This window comes from Cherax quadricarinatus, chromosome 29 (assembly GCF_038502225.1).
Source record: "Cherax quadricarinatus isolate ZL_2023a chromosome 29, ASM3850222v1, whole genome shotgun sequence".
In the NCBI taxonomy this organism is placed as follows: Eukaryota; Metazoa; Arthropoda; class Malacostraca; order Decapoda; family Parastacidae; genus Cherax; species Cherax quadricarinatus.
In genome coordinates, this window is record NC_091320.1 from 36365427 (window position 1) to 36380344 (window position 14918).

Below are 14918 nucleotides of genomic sequence, written 5' to 3' on the forward strand. Positions count from 1 at the left end.
AATAGAAAGTAAGAGTAATATAAAAGGGGCCTTGAGACATGATTAATGAACAGAGGATATGTTATTTTAGTGCCAAGAATGTCTGCATTGCTTATTCTGAATGCTATTTTGAAATTGGCATCTTTTCTAATTTGTGTGAAACTGGACAAATTGCCAATTTCTGACCACTTTATTGGGTAGTTGAAATCAGTAAATGGACAGTTTCTTGCACTCAATTGATAGACAAAATGGAGTTCTAAAGAAATAGTTATGAGTTTGGTTGATTGGAACAATGGAATTGGCCGAAAATAGGGCTCAAAGTTGGTGAAATCGCCGATGCGTGTATATCGCCAAGATCGCTAACTTCGCGGGAGTGTAATTCCATAAGTATAGTATTCGATCAAATTTCATACTTTTGGTGGCATTACCATCAGGAAAAGATTCTCTATCATTTCATAAGAAAAAAATCTTTTTTTTTTTTTTTCCAAAAATTTTTCGACATAGAATGACAGTTTCAGAAAGGAGGTTGCGACAGTCAAAGGGTTAATCCGCCATATAACCAAAAGGAACTCTTGATTCATATTTTTTTTTTTTAACAAGTCGGCCGTCTCCCACTGAGGCAGGGTGACCCAAAAAAGAAAATCCCCAAAAAGAAAATACTTTCATCATTCAACACTTTCACCTCACTCACGCATAATCACTGTTTTTGCAGAGGTGCTCAGAACACAACAGTTTAGAAGCATATATCTATAAAGATACACAACATATGCCTCCAAACTGCTAATATCCCGAACCCCTCCTTTAGAGTGCAGGCATTGTACTTCCCATTTCCAGGACTCAAGTCAGGCTATATAAAAATAACCAGTTACCCTGAGTCCTTTCACTAAATATTACCCTGCTCACACTCCAACAGATCGTCAGGTCCTAAATACTATTCGTCTCCATTCATTCCTATCGAACACGCTCATGCATGCCTGCTAGAAGTCCAAGCCCCTCACCCACAAAACCTCCCTTACCCCTTCCTTCCAACCTTTTCGAGGATGACCCCTACCCCGCCTTCCTTTCCCTACAGATTTATACGCTCTCCATGTCATTCTACTTTGATCCATTCTCTCTAAATGACCAAACCACCTCAATAACCCCTCTTCAGCCCTCTGACTAATACATTTATTAACTCCACACCTCCTCCTAATTTCCACACTCCGAATTTTCTGCATAATATTTACACCACACATTGCCCTTAGACAGGACATCTCCACTGCCTCCAACCGCCTCCTCGCTGCTGCATTCACAACCCAAGCTTCACATCCATATAAGAGTGTTGGTACTACTATACTTTCAAACATTTCCTTCTTTGCCTCCATAAATAACGTTTTTTGTCTCCATGTATACCTCAACGCACCACTCGCCTTTTTTCCCTCATCAATTCTATGTGAAGTGTGGGTGATGAATGTTGCAGCGAGGAGAAGGCTGGAGGCAGTGGAGATGTCATGTCTGAGGGCAATGTGTGGTGTGAATATAATGCAGAGAATTCGTAGTTTGGAAGTTAGGAGGAGGTGCGGGATTACCAAAACTGTTGTCCAGAGGGCTGAGGAAGGGTTGTTCAGGTGGTTCGGACATGTAGAGAGAATGGAGCGAAACAGAATGACTTCAAGAGTGTATCAGTCTGTAGTGGAAGAAAGGCGGGGTAGGGGTCGGCCTAGGAAAGGTTGGAGGGAGGGGGTAAAGGAGGTTTTGTGTGCGAGGGGCTTGGACTTCCAGCAGGCATGCGTGAGCGTGTTTGATAGGAGTGAATGGAGACAAATGGTTTTTAATACTTGACGTGCTGTTGGAGTGTGAGCAAAGTAACATTTATGGAGGGATTCAGGGAAATACGGCAGGCCGGACTTGAGTCCTGGAGATGGGAAATACAGTGCCTGCACTCTGAAGGAGGGGTGTTAATGTTGCAGTTTAAAAACTGGAGTGTAAAGCACCCTTCTGGCAAGACAGTGATGGAGTGAATGATGGTGAAAGTTTTTCTTTTTCGGGCCACCCTGCCTTGGTGGGAATCGGCCAGTATGATAATAAAAAAATAAAAAAAATTCTATGATTAACCTCATCCTTCATAAATCCATCCGCCGTCACGTCAACTCCCATTCACTTCTTCCATACTCCTCCTCCCCAATTTGATATCCAATTTTTCTTTATCTATATCATTTCATACCCTCATCACCTTACTCTTTTCTATGTTCACTTTCAACTTTCTACCCTTACACACACTTCCAAACTCATCCACTAACCTTTGCAATTTTTCTTTAGCATATCCCATGAGCACAGTATCATCAGCAAAAAGCAACTGTTTCAATTCCGATTTTGTATTTGATTTCCCATAATTTAATCCCACCCTCTCCCGAACCCCCTAGCATTTACTTCTTTTACAACCCCATCTATAAACAACCATGGTGACATTACACATCCCTGTCTAAGACCTACTTTTACTGGGAAGTAGTCTCCCTCTCTTCTACACACCCTAACCTGAGCCTCACTGTCCTCATAGAAACTCTTTACAGCATTTAGTAACTTACCACCTATTCCATATACTTGCAACATTTGCCACATTGCTCCCCTATCCACTCTGTCATTTTTTTTTTTTTTTTTATCACACTGGCCGATTCCCACCAAGGCAGGGTGGCCCTAAAAAGGAAAACTTTCACCATCATTCACTCCATCACTGTCTTGCCAGAAGGGTGCTTTACACTACAGTTTTTAAACTGCAACATTAACACACCTCCTTCAGAGTGCAGACACTCTACTTCCCATCTCCAGGACTCAAGTCCAGCCTGCCGGTTTCCCTGAACCCCTTCATAAATGTTACTTTGCTCACACTCCAACAGCACGTCAAGTATTAAAAACTATTTGTCTCCATTCACTCCTATCAAACACGCTCACGCATGCATGCTGGAAGTCCAAGCCCTTCGAACACAAAACCTCCTTTACCCCCTCCCTCCAACCTTTCCTAGGCCGACCCCTACCCCGCCTTCCTTCCACTACAGACTGATACACTCTTGAAGTCACTCTGTTTTGCTCCAATCTCTCTACATGTCCGAACCACCTCAACAACCCTTCCTCAGCCCTCTGGACAACAGTTTTGGTAATCCCGCACCTCCTCCTAACTTCCAAACTACGAATTCTCTGCATTATATTAACACCACACATTGCCCTCAGACATGACATCTCCACTGCCTCCAGCCTTCTCCTCGCTGCAACATTCATCACCCATGCTTCACACCCATATAAGAGCGTTGGTAAAACTATACTCTCATACATTCCCCTCTTTGCCTCCAAGGACAAAGTTCTTTGTCTCCACAGACTCCTAAGTGCACCACTCACCCTTTTCCCCTCATCAATTCTATGGTTCACCTCATCTTTCATAGACCCATCCACTGACACTTCCACTCCCAAATATCTGAATACATTCACCTCCTCCATATTCTCTCCCTCCAATCTGATATCCAATCTTTCATCACCTAATCTTTTTGTTATCCTCATAACCTTACTCTTTCCTGTATTCACTTTTAATTTTCTTCTTTTGCACACCCTACCAAATTCATCCACCAATATCTGCAACTTCTCTTCAGAATCTCCCAAGAGCACAGTGTCATCAGCAAACACCAACTGTGACAACTCCCACTTTATGTGTGATTCTTTATCTTTTAACTCCACGCCTCTTGCCAAGACCCTCGCATTTACTTCTCTTACAACCCCATCTATAAATATATTAAACAACCACGGTGACATCACACATCCTTGTCTAAGGCCTACTTTTACTGGGAAATAATTTCCCTCTTTCCTACATACTCTAACTTGAGCCTCACTATCCTCGTAAAAACTCTTCACTGCTTTCAGTAACCTACCTCCTACACCATACACCTGCAACATCTGCCACATTGCCCCCCTATCCACCCTGTCATACGCCTTTTCCAAATCCATAAATGCCACAAAGACCTCTTTAGCCTTATCTAAATACTGTTCACTTATATGTTTCACTGTAAACACCTGGTCCACACACCCCCTACCTTTCCTAAAGCCTCCTTGTTCATCTGCTATCCTATTCTCCGTCTTACTCTTAATTCTTTCAATAATGACTCTACCATACACTTTACCAGGTATACTCAACAGACTTATCCCCCTATAATTTTTGCACTCTCTTTTGTCCCCTTTGCCTTTATACAAAGGAACTATGCATGCTCTCTGCCAATCCCTAGGTACCTTACCCTCTTCCATATATTTATTAAATAATTGCACCAACCACTCCAAAACTATATCCCCACCTGCTTTTAACATTTCTATCTTTATCCCATCAATCCCGGCTGCCTTACCCCCTTTCATTTTACCTACTGCCTCACGAACTTCTAAATCCATAAATGATTGATTGATTTTTTTTTTTTTTTCAACAAGTCGGTCGTCTCCCACCGAGGCAGGGTGACCCAAAAAAAGAAAGAAAATCCCCAAAAAGAAAATATTTCATCATCATTCAACACTTTCACCACACTCACACATTATCACTGCTTTTGCAGAGGTGCTCAGAATACAACAGTTTAGAAGCACACACGTATAAAGATACACAACATATCCCTCCAAACTGCCAATATCCCAAACCCCTCCTTTAAAGTGCAGGCATTGTACTTCCCATTTCCAGGACTCAAGTCCGACTATATGAAAATAACCGGTTTCCCTGAATCCCTTCACTAAATATTACCCTGCTCACACTCCAACAGATCGTCAGGTCCCAAGTATCATTCGTCTCCATTCACTCCTATCTAACACGCTCATGCACGCTTGCTGGAAATCCAAGCCCCTCGCCCACAAAACCTCCTTTACCCCCTCTTTCCAACCCTTTCGAGGACGACCCCTACCCCTCTTTCCTTCCCCTATAGATTTATATGCTTTCCATGTCATTCTACTTCGATCCATTCTCTCTAAATGACCAAACCACCTCAACAACCCCTCTTCTGCCCTCTGACTAATGCTTTTATTAACTCCACACCTTCTCCTAATTTCCACACTCCGAATTTTCTGCATAATATTTACACCACACATTGCCCTTAGACAGGACATCTCCACTGCCTCCAACCGTCTCCTCGCTGCTGCATTTACCACCCAAGCTTCACATCCATATAAGAGTGTTGGTACTACTATACTTTCATACATTCCCTTCTTTGCCTCCATAGATAACGTTTTTTGACTCCACATATACCTCAACGCACCACTCACCTTTTTTCCCTCATCAATTCTATGATTAACCTCATCCTTCATAAATCCATCCGACGACACGTCAACTCCCAAGTATCTGAAAACATTCACTTCTTCCATACTCCTCCTCCCCAATTTGATATCCATTTTTTCTTTATCTAAATCATTTGATACCCTCATCACCTTACTCTTTTCTATGTTCACTTTCAACTTTCTACCTTTACACACATTCTCAAACTCATCCACTAACCTTTGCAATTTTTCTTTAGAATCTCCCATAAGCACAGTATCATCAGCAAAAAGTAACTGTGTCAATTCCCATTTTGAATTTGATTCCCCATAATTTAATCCCACCCCTCTCCCGAACACCCTAGCATTTACTTCCTTTACAACCCCATCTATAAATATATTAAACAACCATGGTGACATTACACATCCCTGTCTAAGACCTACTTTTACCGGGAAGTATTCTCCCTCTCTTCTACACACCCTAACCTGAGCCTCACTATCCTCATAAAAGCTTTTTACAGCATTTAGTAACTTACCATCTATTCCATAAACTTGCAACATCTGCCACATTGCTCCTCTATCCACTCTATCATATGCTTTTTCTAAATCCATAAATGCAATAAAAACTTCCCTACCTTTATCTAAATACTGTTCACATATATGCTTCAATTTAAACACTTGATCTACACATCCCCTACCCACTCTGAAGCCTCCTTACTCATCCGCAATTCTACATTCTGTCTTACCTCTAATTCTTTCAATTATAACTCTACCGTATACTTTTCCTGGTATACTCAGTAAACTTATTCCTCTATAATTTTTACAATCTCTTTTGTCCCCTTTCCCTTTATATAAAGGGACTATACATGCTCTCTGCCAATCCCTAGGTACCTTCCCCTCTTTCATACATTTATTAAACAAAAGAACCAACCACTCCAACACTATATCCCCCCCTGCTTTTAACATTTCTGTCATGATCCCATCAGTTCCAGCTGCTTTACCCCCTTTCATTCTACGTAATGCCTCACGTACCTCCACCACACTTACATTCTGCTCTTCTTCACTCCTAAAAGATGGTATACCTCCCTGGCCAGTGCATGAAATTACCGCCTCCCTTTCTTCCTCAACATTTAAAAGTTCTTCAAAATATTCTCGCCATCTACCTAATACCTCCCTCTCCCCATCTACTAACTCCCCTACTCTGTTTTTAACGGACAAATCCATACTTTCCCTAGGCTTTCTTAACTTGTTTAACTCACTCCAAAATTTTTTCTTATTTTCATTAAAATTTCTTGACAGTGCCTCTCCCACTCTTTCATCTGCTCTCCTTTTGCACTCTCTCACCACTCTCTTTTACTCTCCATATACTCTGCTCTTCTTATAACACTTCTGCTTTGTAAAAACCTCTCATAAGCTACCTTTTTCTCTTTTATCACACCCTTTACTTCATCATTCCACCAATCACTCCTCTTTCCTCCTGCCCCCACCCTCCTATAACCACAAACTTCTGCCCCACATTCTAATACTGCATTTTTAAAACTATTCCAACCCTCTTCAAACCCCTCACTACTCATCTTTGCACTAGCCCACCTTTCTGCCAATAGTCGCTTATATCTTGCCCGAACTTCCTCCTCCCTTAGTTTATACACTTTCACCTCCCTCTTACTTGTTGTTGCCACCTTCCTCTTTTCCCATCTACCTCTTACTCTAACTGTAGCTACAACTAAATAATGATCTGACATATCAGTTGCCCCTCTATAAACATGTACATCCTGGAGCCTACCCATCAACCTTTTATCCACCAATACATAATCTAACAAACTACTTTCATTACGTGCTACATCATACCTTGTATATTTATTTATCCTCTTTTTCATAAAATATGTATTACTTATTACCAAATTTCTTTCTACACATAGCTCAATTAAAGGCTCCCCATTTACATTTACCCCTGGCACCCCAAATTTACCTACTACTCCCTCCATAACATTTTTACCCACTTTAGCATTGAAATCCCCAACCACCATTACTCTCACACTTGATTCAAAACTCCCCACGCATTCACTCAACATTTCCCAGAATCTCTCTCTCTCCTCTACACTTCTTTCTTCTCCAGGTGCATACACGCTTACTATAACCCACTTTTCACATCCAATCTTCATTTTACTCCACATAATCCTTGAATTTATGCATTTGTAGTCCCTCTTTTCCTGCCATAGCTTATCCCTCAACATTATTGCTACTCCTTCTTTAGCTCTAACTCTATTTGAAACCCCTGACCTAATCCCATTTATTCCTCTCCATTGAAACTCTCCCACCCCCTTCAGCTTTGTTTCACTTAAAGCCAGGACATCCAGTTTCTTCTCATTCATAACATCCACAATCATCTCTTTCTTATCATTTGCACAACATCCACGCACATTCAGACTTCCCACTTTGACAATTTTCTTCTTCTTATTCTTTTTAGTAATCTTTACAGGAAAAGGGGTTACTAGCCCATTGTTCCCGGCATTTTAGTTGACTTTTACAACACGCATGGCTTACGGAGGAAAGATTCTTATTCCACTTCCCCATGGATATAAAAGGAAAAGTAATAAGACCAAGAACTATTAAGATAAAATCAAAGAAAACTCAGATGAGTGTGTATAAATAAACATGTACATGTATGTGTAGTGTGACCTAAGTGTAAGTAGAAGTAGCAAGATGTACCTGTAATCTTGCATATTTATGAGACAGACAAAAGACACCAGCAATCCTACCATCATGTAAAACAATTACAGGCTTTCGTTTTACACTCACTTGGCAGGACGGTAGTACCTCCCTGGGTGGTTGCTGTCTACCAACAAGTCATTAAACAAACTAGAAAATTCTGTCAATGATTTTAATGTGCTGGTAATGTTTCAGTGTTTCTTTTTTTTTACAGCTGATCTTGAAAAAACTATAGACATGTCACAAACAGTATTAGTACTTAGTATTACTAAGTAAACAGTTTTTTATTTACCCGAGTAAACACTCCATGCATATTAACCCTTTGACTGTCGCAACCCCAAATCCTGAGGTGTCTCCTGGTGTCACAAAATATTTGAAAAATAAAAAAATTATTTTTTCTTGTGAAATGATAGAGAATCTTTTACCAATTGTAATGACACCAAAAGTATGAAATTTGATGGGAAACTTATGGAATTACATTCTCGTGAAGTTAGCGAACTCAGCGACATTTACACATCGGCGATTTCGCCCACTTTGAGCCCTATTTTCGGTCAATTCCATTGTTCCAGTCTACCAAACTCTTAGATATTTCTTTAGAACTTCATTTGTTCTATCGACTTAGTATAAGAAACCGCCCATTTACCAATTTCAGCTATCCAATAAAGTGGTCAGAAATTGGCAATTTGGCCAATTTCATGCAAATTAAAAAATATGTCAGTTTCAAAACAGGGTTCAGAATGAACAATGCAGACATTCTTGGCACTAAAACAACATTTTTCTCTGTTCATCAGTCACGTCTCCAGGCCCCTGTTATAATCCTCTTGCTTTCTATTTTTAATTTTTATTCACATAAAAAATAGATTTACTGTTATGCAGACTACTGCAATATTGTAATAATTGTATAAATAGCATCAACCCATTCATGACTGCATATTAGAATGGCTAGTTGGACATTTGTTGGACAATGACATCATTTGTTTACTCCTGAACATCAGCAAAAATCGAGCATTTCTGCCACTTTGAACTCCATTTCAAAATCCTTTTCATAGTAAAACCAATCAAAGTCGCTTCTATTTCTAAGTTTTCCATTCTATCAAATGAGACCAAGAAAACAAGAATACAGCAATAAATACCATATGAAAATACACCTCAAAGTCGACATTTTAATCCAAAAACACAATCGGAGTTTTTTTCTCATTATGCACTGCGTGCTGCAGGATTTTTTTATACTGCGCACACTGACCACACAGACCCATTCTCTCACATGTGGGCCTACCAGCTTTCTCCTGCTTGATTTGAAGCCACTAGAATTTTTGAGTATACATGTATATTAACGTCACACACATTGGCTCATAAGACGTATATATACGACCAAAACAGTCAAAGGGTTAATATGTAATACCTTATTCATCATAACTTCCACACAATCTAGCTTGGTATTCCAGTTTGCTGATCGTGGTATTATGTACATCACCTAGGCTTCTCATACCAGTTTCAGTGCATATACATTCTGTGACGTGAAGGTGTGTATCTGAGCGTCGACAAATGCTTCACTAGAATCACTTCACTGTACAGTGAAAAATGGTAATGTGGTCTTTGAAGATAACTTGGTTATTCTTACCAGTAAGAATCTTACTGTAAGAATCTTGAACTTTTTATTTTTCCACATTTTTTGTTGATCTCCAAAAGGTTTTTTATTCCTGCAAATAAGCATCGTTATGGTTTTACAAATCCTCATTTCATACATAGTTTTCTTTCTGAAGAGTCTGCTGTAAAATATACAGTGGTTTTAATTATTATGCTTATTCAGTAATTTTAATTTTTTCAGCATCCTGAGTTCAACTTTTTATTGAAAGACAGAGTGTGTGCTCTGGTCATCAAGTTGTTCTCTCCAAACATCAAATACCGAGCCTCAGTGCCTGCCAGCGTCCAGCAGGCAACACCTCTAGACAAGCCATATTTTCCCATTGCCATGAGACTGCTCAGAGTTGTGTCAGTTTTGATACAAAAGTATTATCCCCTATTGGTAAGCTGTATTGCCTGTCTGAGCTAGACTTTTAAAAATTTTATTCTCTAATGCTTTAATCTCAATGTTTTTGCACAGTTAAATGAAAATTATATACTGTACTGTAAGCAAATGAGACATATTGTATAGGATCATGTAACATAAACGATTGCAAACTAATCACAATGGGTGGTGCTTGAACTTATGGCAATAATTGGATGAATCTATTAGTGCCAGCTGGCTGGGTAGTTAACACACTGTCCTGTAAGTTTTAGGACTCACTGGTCATGGGTTCAACCCCCACCCATTCTGTGACTTGATTAGTCCCATTCTATCCAGATCATGCAGCCTGTATCCAATTCTTGGTAAGCTCATACAGCCTACTCTCATAAAGTGTTTTCTTGACCAGAACATGCATCGATAATTCTTTCCCCATGAAACTTTTCTAGACTTCAGTAACTAATTCTTTTCTGTTTCCTCTTTTTTTTTTTTTTCTAAACAAGGGTGTTTGTTTTACTAGGTAGTAATGTTATAATCTAGCTCATTTTGAGATGAATTTATCTTTTTTCTGTGTAATTTAACCCTTAAACTGAAGCACATTGGAAGGAAAAGTGTTGGTGGTATGGCATAATTTTGTCATATTCTGAGCAGAATAAGAAAAGGAAAAATAAAATCTAATAATAGCTTACTATGGCATGCTGTTACAACATCATTTTGATGCTGCCAAGTTGTATTTGTTTTTTGTTTCTAAGGCAAATAATTATAGTTCTTCAGTTTTTATTTTGAATATTTAATACTAGCTACCACAGCTCCTAATGATCAAGTTTTTCTGTTTTATTACTTGAAATAGACTGAGAAGCACATTGCACCTTAAACACGGACACAATAAAGATATTAAATGTATACAAATACACTACTTGTTTTCGTCTTCTAAATACTGTTCTTGTGTTGCAACATTATGCATAGATAAACATTCTTATATTTCACTGGTTTCTCATGATACTAGATGTGTTTCACAACATGAGGAGACACTGATCCTGACATTAATAGTCACACATGGAATATAATATACAATGTGATTTGGTGCAAACTATTGTTTTTTTCCTTATTTCTCTTAACTGCTTTTGTCTTCTGACTTTATGTAAAAGGAAATTACTATTGATTCAGCATGTGACACTTCTGTGGGGACAAAGAACTTTATCCATGAAAGCAAAGAGGGGAATGTATGAGAGTATAGTTAATAATAAAAAATAAATAAAAATAATTATTATCATTATAATTATGGTGTCTTCAAGACTAAGACACTCCAGTGATTTTAACGTGTACCTGCATGCCAGTACAGTAAGTTTATTTAGATACAGTTACACATAAGTATAATTCTTCTTCTTTCAACGTACCAGCCGTATCCCACCGAGGTGGGGTGGCCCAAAAGGAAAAACAAGTTTCTTCTTTCAAATTTAGTAATACATACAGGAGAAGGGGTTACTAGCCCCTTGCTCCCAGCATTTTAGTCGTCTCTTACGACACGCATGGCTTACGGAGGAAGAATTCTGTTCCTCTTCCCCATGGAGATAAGAGGAAATAAACAAGAACAAGAAATAGAAAGAAAATAGAAAACCCAGAGGGGTATGTATATATATGCTTGTACATGTACATGCAAGTATATGGAATAGGTGGTAAATTACTAAATTCTGTAAAGAGTTTTTATGAGGATAGTGAGGCTCAGGTTAGGGTGTGTAGAAGAGAGGGAGAATGGTTGTTTAATATATTTATAGATGGGGTTGTAAAAGAAGTAAATGCTAGGGTGTTTGGGAGAGGGGTGGGATTAAATTATGGGGAATCAAATACAAAATGGGAAGTGACACAGTTACTTTTTGCTGATGATACTGTGCTTATGGGTGATTCTAAAGAAAAATTGCAGAGGTTAGTGGACGAATTTGGGAGTGTGTGTAAAGGTAGAAAGTTGAAAGTGAACATAGAAAAAGAGTAAGGTGATGAGGGTATCAAATGATTTAGATAAAGAAAAATTGGATATCAAATTTGGGAGGAGGAGTATGGAAGAAGTGAATGTTTTCAGTTGGGAGTTGACGTATCAGCGGATAGATTTATGAAGGATGAGGTTAATCATAGAATTGATGAGGGAAAAAAGGTGAGTGGTGCGTTGAGGCATATGTGGAGACAAAGAACGTTATCTATGAAAGTATAGTGGTACCAACACTTTTATATGGGTGTGAAGCTTGGGTTGTAAATGCAGCAGCGATGAGGCGGTTGGAGGCAGTGGAGATGTCCTGTCTAAGGGCAATGTGTGGTGTAAATATTATGCAGAAAATTCGGAGTGTGGAAATTAGGAGAGGGTGTGGAGTTAATAAAAGTATTAGTCAGAGGGCTGAAGAGGGGTTGTTGAGGTGGTTTGGTCATTTAGAGAGAATGGATCAAAGTAAAATGACATGGAGAACGTATAAATCTGTAGGGGAAGGAAGGCGGGGTAGGGGTCATCCTCAAAAGGGTTGGAGGGAGGGGGTAAAGGAGGTTTTGTGGGAGAGGGGCTTGGACTTCCAGCAAGCGTGCGTGAGCGTGTTAGATAGGAATGAATGGAGACGAATGGTATGTGGGACCTGACGGTCTGTTGGAGTGTGAGTAGGATAATATTTAGTGAAGGGATTCAGGGAAACCGGTTATTTTATATAGCCAGACTTGAGTCCTGGAAATGGGATGTACAATGCCTGCACTTTAAAGGAGGGGTTTGGGATATTGGCAGTTTTGAGGGATATGTTGTGTATTCTTTATACATATAGACTTCTAAACTGTTGTATTCTGAGTACCTCTGCAATAACAGTGATTATGTGTGAGTGAGGTGAAAGTGTTGAATGATGATGAAAGTATTTTCTTTTTGGGGATTTTTTTTCTTTTTGGGTCACCCTGCCTCGGTGGGAGATGGCCGACTTGTTAAAAAAAAAAAAATGTATGTGTAGTGTGACCTAAGTGTAAGTAGAAGTAGCAAGTTGTACCTGAAATCTTGCATGTTTATGAGACAGAAAAAAGACACCAGCAGTCCTACCATCATATAAAATAATTATAGGTTTCCGTTTTACACTCACTTGGCAGGACAGTAGTACCTCCCTGGGTGGTTGCTGTCTACCAACCTACTACTTAGGATAAGTATAATTATCAGAGTACGTGTATATATAAAATATGAAACAACTTTAAAATGGAGAGTCGTGCTCACGGAGAATGTAAACAAACTGGGTGGCCCGTGGTGGCCACATTAGAAAGCCAGGTGGGGGGAGCCATATAGCGAGCTTTGGCCATACAGTGGACCCCTGCATTTTGGCGGCCGCGACTTTCGTTAAATCTGACTTTCAACAACTTTTTTCGTTAAAATATAGCCTCGCGGTTCGTGATTGGCCTCGTGATTCAGCAACCATCTGGTACGTGTCCACCCAGCGTCAGCACCACAAAGCCAGTCTCCCGCACCATTCATCAGTGTGCCATTGTTTATCAGCGAGTGACCATCATCGTACGCGTTCATACAATACATTTCATAATATTCCATTCTTTTTTTGTGCTTCCAACTGCTAAATAAGTCACCATGGGCCCAAAGAAAGGTAGTGCCAGCCCTTTGGTAAAGAAAGTGAGGAACACGATCGAATTAAAGAAAGAAATCATTGAAAAATATGAAAGTGGAGTGCGCGGTTCAGAGCTTGCCAGGATGTATGGCAAACACCATTCAACCATCACTTCGATCATGGCGAAGGGAAAGGAAATCAAGGAAACTGTTGTTGCAAAAGGGGTAGATATGCTGACAATAAAGAGATCACAGGTACTCGAAGAAGTGGAGAGGTTATTGTTGGTGTGGATTACCCAAAAACAGTTAGCAGGAGATAGTGTTATGCAGCCAATAATTTGTGAAAAGGCAAGGCAGTTGCACGATGATCTCATAAAGAAAATGCCTGCAATGAATGCAAATGTTTGTGATTTTAAGGCCAGCAAAGGCTGGTTTGAGAGATTTAAGAAGTGTAGTGGCATACACATTGTGGTAAGGTATGGCAAGGCTGCAAATTCTGACAAAAATGCTGCTGAAAAATATGTTCAGGAATTCAAGGAGTACATAGAGGCTGAACAATTCAAACCCCAACAAGTGTTCATTTGTGGCAAAACAGCCCTGTTTTTGAAGAAAATGCCAAAGAGGACCTACATCACACAGGAGGAAACGACACTGCCAGGACACATACCTATGAAAGACAGGCTAACTCTCATGTTTTGTAGTAATGCTAGTGGAGATTGCAAAGTAAAGCCTTTACTGGTATATCACTCTGAAAATCCCAGTGTGTTCAAGAAAAACAGTGTCGCCAAGGCTAATTTGTGTGTGATGTAGAAGGCTAACAGTAAGCCATGGGTCACGAGGGAAATTTTCCTAGAGTGGTTCAATGACGTGTTTGGCCCCATTGTGAAGAAATACCTCCTGGAAAATAAATTGGAACTCGAGCGCCTCCAGGTAATGGACAATGCTCCTGCTCATCCTCCAGACTTGGAAGAGCAAATGGTGCAGAAGTTTCGTTTCATCGCAGTGAAATTCGTGCCTCCTAATACCACTCCTCTCCTCCAGCCCATGGACCAGCAGGTCATTTCAAACTTCAAAAAACTGTACACCAAAGTAGTGTTTCAAAAGTGCTTTGAAGTGACCTCAGACACTGAATTGACCTTAAGAGGGTTCTGGAAAGATCACTTCAATATCTTCCATTGCATAAACCTTATAGGTAAGGCTTGAGAGGGAGTGACTTTCAGGACTTTAAACTCTGCTTGGAGAAAACAGTGGCCACAGTGTATACAAGAGAGGGATTTTGAAGAGTTTGGGGCTGACTCTGAGGAGCTTATGCCAGTTTCAGAAAGTATTGTGGCATTGGGGAATTCCATGGGGTTAGATGTACGTTTCTAGGATATGGAAGAGTTAGTGGAGGACCACAATGAGAAGCTAACCACTACA

General features: G+C 39.8%; 1 protein-coding gene across 5 annotated transcripts in view; it reads left to right on the plus strand.

Moving 5' to 3' along the window:
• mon2 (Mon2 homolog, regulator of endosome-to-Golgi trafficking) overlaps positions 1-14918 on the plus strand; it is a 70171-nt gene that overhangs the window by 14506 nt on the left and 40747 nt on the right. For all 5 annotated transcript variants that reach the window (XM_053779328.2, XM_070089734.1, XM_070089735.1 and 2 more), the window contains one exon: positions 9758-9955. In XM_053779328.2, coding sequence (XP_053635303.2) covers positions 9758-9955 — 198 coding nt within the window. The remainder of the gene's footprint in view (positions 1-9757; positions 9956-14918) is intronic.